General features: G+C 44.3%; 1 protein-coding gene across 9 annotated transcripts in view; it reads right to left on the bottom strand.

The window, feature by feature from the left end:
* LOC119414807 (arylsulfatase I) overlaps positions 1–3,267 on the bottom strand; it is an 11,225-nt gene extending 7,958 nt beyond the window's left edge. For all 9 annotated transcript variants that reach the window (XM_037681920.1, XM_037681924.1, XM_037681922.1 and 6 more), the window contains exons 1-5: positions 3,087–3,267; positions 2,550–2,689; positions 1,227–1,376; positions 1,047–1,121; positions 807–981 (exon numbers count right to left, since the gene is read on the bottom strand). In XM_037681920.1, coding sequence (XP_037537848.1) covers positions 807–981; positions 1,047–1,121; positions 1,227–1,376; positions 2,550–2,689; positions 3,087–3,266 — 720 coding nt within the window. In that variant the 5' untranslated portion in view covers position 3,267. The remainder of the gene's footprint in view (positions 1–806; positions 982–1,046; positions 1,122–1,226; positions 1,377–2,549; positions 2,690–3,086) is intronic.
* Positions 3,268–4,882: the final 1,615 nt, after the last annotated feature.

The raw sequence follows: 4,882 nt of genomic DNA, 5'->3' as shown, positions 1-4,882 counted from the left end.
AAAACTGTAGCTAAAAGTTGCACAGCTGTAGCTAAAAATAGCAAAACCGTAGCTAAAAGTGGCAAAACTGTAGTTAAAAGTTGCACAGCTGTAGCTAAAATAGCAAAACTGTAGCTAGAAGTAGCAAAATTATAGCTAAAAGTGGCAAAAATTTGGCTAAAAGTAAAACAAAAAAAGAAGCTAGTTTAATGCTAAAAGTGACAATATTATTTATTATTAAATACCAACACATTAGCCAATGGTAGCAAAAGGCTACCTAAAAGTCAAAGTAGAGAATGGGTAACTAAAAGCTAAAATTAAACTGCTAGATAAGAACGAAATGTAATTTATAAGCTAAAAGTACAAGTAGGCTAGACTAGCTAAAAGAAGCAAAAGCTAGCTAGAAGCTAAAAAACTTAAATGGAGCCAGTTTTCTGAAACAGTTTTCAAATAGAACAAAGTTTTTAAAGGAACTGAAGAGGTTTTAATATTTGTTTTATATAAAATGTTAATTTAAGTAAATAATGTATATTGAAAAATATAAAAGTAAAAAAAAAAAACCTCAAATCATTTTGCCCATTTCATAAATAAATCAGCTGAACGTTTTGATACATGAAGGTCTAGACTAGAATCACAAAAAGGTTTGAAAAATAATTAAAAACAGGAAATCTTTTGTGCGAACGCTGAATCAGAATCAACACGATAAATCTTGTGTGATCTTTAAACTACGGTAGTTTCTAATGTTCACAAAGAGCCAAACGAGCAGTTTCGCAGTTTGGAGCGGGCCTCGCGTCATCAGAACCAGGGTTCTGGACCTCCTCTGGTACCTGCAGGGACAGCAGCAGGAAGAGCGGCCTCTCCGTCGGCTCGTGGCTCTCCAGGATCCTGCGAGCTCGCTGCGTGAACAGAGTCGTGGAGTATTTCCCCTCGTGCCCCCACGCTACGCTCTCGTTGTCATGGAGATCGTACCCGCACGACGCAGCGCCGTCACAAGACCCGTAACTGAAAGTAAACGGAGGGAGATCAGCCCGACACCGGGCGTACACGCCGTGAAGGTGTTTGTTTACCTGTAGTAGTCCACACTTCCTGTTAAGGAGCCAAAGAAGGTGTCGAAACCTTTCCTGGTGGGAAGACAAGTTTTCCTGAACAACAAGAGCAAACCAAGCGTCAGACGTTCCTGCAGAGACAGCTCCTCACTCAAAGCTGCCTGCGGACCTGAAACAGAACAATCACCTGCGCAGGCTCACCTGTAGAAGCCCAGGTGCCACTTGCCGACCATGTGCGTGGAGTATCCGGCCTCTCGGAGCCTCTCGGGCAGCGTGTCCATGTTTGAGGGCAAACAGCTGGGCTGGCTGGGTCTGATGATGGAGTGCTGCAGTCCCGTGTGGATCTGATACCTCGGAGACAAAACGGACCTCAGAACCTCCCAGTTGTCTGAATGGTTCGACATCGTTCTCACTGAGGAGGTCCAGTTGTCCCACGCAGCGTTTCAGCTCGTAGCTTTCTTCCATTTCTACAACTCATGTTTCAAAACGTTCGGCTCGTTCAGGACAGTCCTGCTCTCACCGTTGGTCTTTTACTGTTGGAAATATTTAGCTTTGTCGGCCATGTTTGTCTCATTAACATTAACGGAGCGCTCTACACATCCTACAAAGCCTTTTTTTTTTTATTTCTTCTGTCGGCTGCTCCCTGCCTCAGGGTCATCACAGCAAATTAACTCGCACCGGATGCCCACAGGCACCGAGCTACCACAGCCTCTGTGTGGAGCAGAGAGCTGCCGTCTACGGCGCCCGGGGGAGCAGATGGTGGGGGTTAAAGGCCTTGCTCAAGGGCCCAGAGTGGGGCAAATGAAGGTGGAGGCAGGCGTGGGTGTTTCACCTTTACCACCCACATTTTGATGTCGTCGGTCTGGGGAGTTGAATCTGCGACCTCCCGATCACAGGCCCACCTTCTCTAACCGCTGCACCACCACTCCTCCTTTGAGCTGCTTAAAACCTTTTGCTGCTCTTTTGTTCAGCTTCAGCTGCTTTCTGCTAATTTCAGCTTTTTTGTCTGATTTTCAGCTTCTTTGTAATTTTAACCTTTTTTCTGCTAATATCCACCATTTGTTCTACTTTCTAATAATTTAGTTTCAGCTAATTTCTTAGTTATTTTTTTTTATCTTTTTCAGCTACTTTTTCTTCTAATTTCAGCTTTTTTTTTTTCTTGTTTTGCTAATTAAATTAATTATTTTTCATTCAACCTTTATTGATACTGATTAGTCTCATTGAGCCACAAGGACTCATTTACAAGAGAGACCTGTTTTAAATATTTATTTGTAATTTATTCAGCCTCTCTGCACATTTCAGCTTATTCTGCTAATTTCTGCTCTGTTCGTTTTTTTTCTACACATTTCTCCAATTTTATGTTCCTGCTTTAAGAAACGTCAAATTCAACTTTCAGCAGTTTAGTGCTGAAACCGTTTTACTTCGGCTTCTTAAGCATCGTTCAGCAGAAATCATTTGCGCTGTATTTTTGCAGGAAACAGTTTTTCTGGTTCAGCTCGGAGGTCGGTGAAGAGACGTCGGTACCTGCCGGTCATCAGCTGGCTGCGGGACGGCGTGCAGATGGGCTGAACGTAGTAGTTCTCCAGTATGACGCCTTCGGCTGCCAGTTTGTCCAGAGTGGGGGTCTTGATGGTGGGGTTGTGGTAGCCGATGTCGTTGAAGCCCTGTTCCAGAAGAAGCAGCAGTTTTTATGTTTTCAGCTCTTCCTGCAGGAGAGTCTGCAGCTCGGACGACTCGGTTCTGTCGGTCTTCTGTTTTGTCCACAGTTTGGATCTTTATCTTAAAGTTTTCAATCATTTAAAAAGGGGTTCTCTACAAAAGTTATCAACTGGCAATATCCTACCTGTAGCAGATAGCTCTTTGAACAACCTGGGTTTGGGCCCAGATTAACAAGTGGAAGGCTAATCTGAGTGGTACTGAGATCAAAGTGGACTGCTGCCATCTTAAATATCTCCCGTCTTAATATTTGTTCATAACCTTTACAAGAACCTCGCTACAAAACATCTGGACTACCCCTTTAAGAAACCTTTGAAACCGTCTCGGACTCGTCCACCAACTCACCTGGTCGTCGATCAGAATAAAAATGATGTGCGGCTGCTTCTTCTTCTGTCCCGCTTCACCATCTCCAAGGTTTCCATCTTTCCGCCGCCTGGTCGGGTCCGGCTCGGCCCGATGAGCTGACAGGAAGTCCAGACTGAGGAATGCAGCCAGCGCCGCTAGAGCCGCAGGAATGAGCCGCATGGTTAACGGCACGACTCCTGCAGGAAACAAAAACACACACGCAAAAAAAAAAAAAACATTAAAAAGGGGAAAAGACTGAGGGAGGTGCAGCTCAGAAATGTCCGGTTTCACACAGCCGCCGGAGAACTGGGTGCAGATCGTGAAACCACATTTGAGGCGGACCCGCCAAGTTGGCCCCAGCTGTGATCTGAAACATCCATCTGCAGGAGCTCAGAGGAGGCCTTCTTACGATCGCTGGGACCGAGTCACGCCGATAAAATGTGAGGAAAACACCAACTGCAACGGAGGGAGCAGGGACGGGTTCAAGTCCAACTTTTTAATAACTTGTACAGTGAAGGAGTAAAAAACATTTTACACAAGGTGACATACTCTGGTTATAGCCAGTGGCGATTTTAGCCTCTTTTTGACGGGTGCTCAAGCACCCCTAAACATAAAGAAACCATCATTAGGATTATGTGAGAAAACTCAGTTCTCAAACTGTAGATTCACAAACTATTGAACAAATTTGGAATAAAAATGGAATAAATGATGACACTCCTAAACAGGCCAGTAAAATTTATGATTCTTCTTGCAAGAGTCAGATCCTTGATGCCACCTGTCAATCAATCCAGTGGGCTCGTCAGCAACTGACCAGTCAGCGACCTCAATTATTCCCGAAGTGAAACCGCCCCTACCTGCAGGAGCAGGACGTGTGAGGGAAGTGGAGCGCTACGTCTGTAGCATCTTAGCTAACACGTGTGTGTTGTGCGCTGAAATACAGTTGTCGACAGTTGTCAACTGGGGGTGGGGGGGTGTTATGATGCGTAAGAGAGGCGGAGAATGCTCTATTCACACAAGGAGAGCTGTTGGTCAGGCTACTTCTTGTTGCTCTCTAAAATAGTTATTGAATGTAAATGGACTGTACTTAAATAGCACCTTTCTATCTATTCAATACACTCAAAGCTCTTTACAACCTGCGCCTCATTTACCCATTCATACAGCTCTATACTAGATCTCTACAAAGCTAATTGAACAAATCATTCTAAAGAGACTAATCAGAGCTTTATTACATTCAAACACCGATGGGACACACATCAGAGGCAATGAGGGGTTCAGGGACACTTCGGCATGTGACTGCTGGTGGATTCGAACCCCCAACTCTTGCATTTGAGGACGAATCAACTGTTTACTAATGTAGATAAAACTAGATGTTTAACAACTCGTTAAAATACACCAGGATGTAGCAAATGGCATCTACTTTAGTCAAAATTTTCTGGGGGAGGACCCCCAGACCCCCACGTTACAAATGCTTCTGACACCAATGACCACTGTGTTGTTCAAGCCAAGAGCCATGTCAGCACTGGGGGCCAAGTGCCCCTAAAGGTCGGATTCTAGAATCGCCCCTGGTTGTAGATCTAAAAACTAAAAAAAACAAACAATTCTTTGGTCAAACACCAAAATGGTTTCAAACTCTACTGCTCGTAGTCTAAAACTTCAATCTGACCTCAAGTCAACAAAAAAAAATCTCACCACATTCCAACGTGTCGTTATTTATTAAACCAGAATGAACCAAAGTGGAAAACGGAATCCTTCCCCTGATCCAGCAGATTATAAACCTGCTCTCACTCCCTGTGGTG

Source organism: Nematolebias whitei, chromosome 9 (assembly GCF_014905685.2).
Source record: "Nematolebias whitei isolate Nwh7 chromosome 9, NemWhi1, whole genome shotgun sequence".
NCBI classification, from domain to species: domain Eukaryota; kingdom Metazoa; phylum Chordata; class Actinopteri; order Cyprinodontiformes; family Rivulidae; genus Nematolebias; species Nematolebias whitei.
Note: the sequence above shows the minus strand (reverse complement) of the source record. Positions and strands in the feature narration are given on the sequence as shown.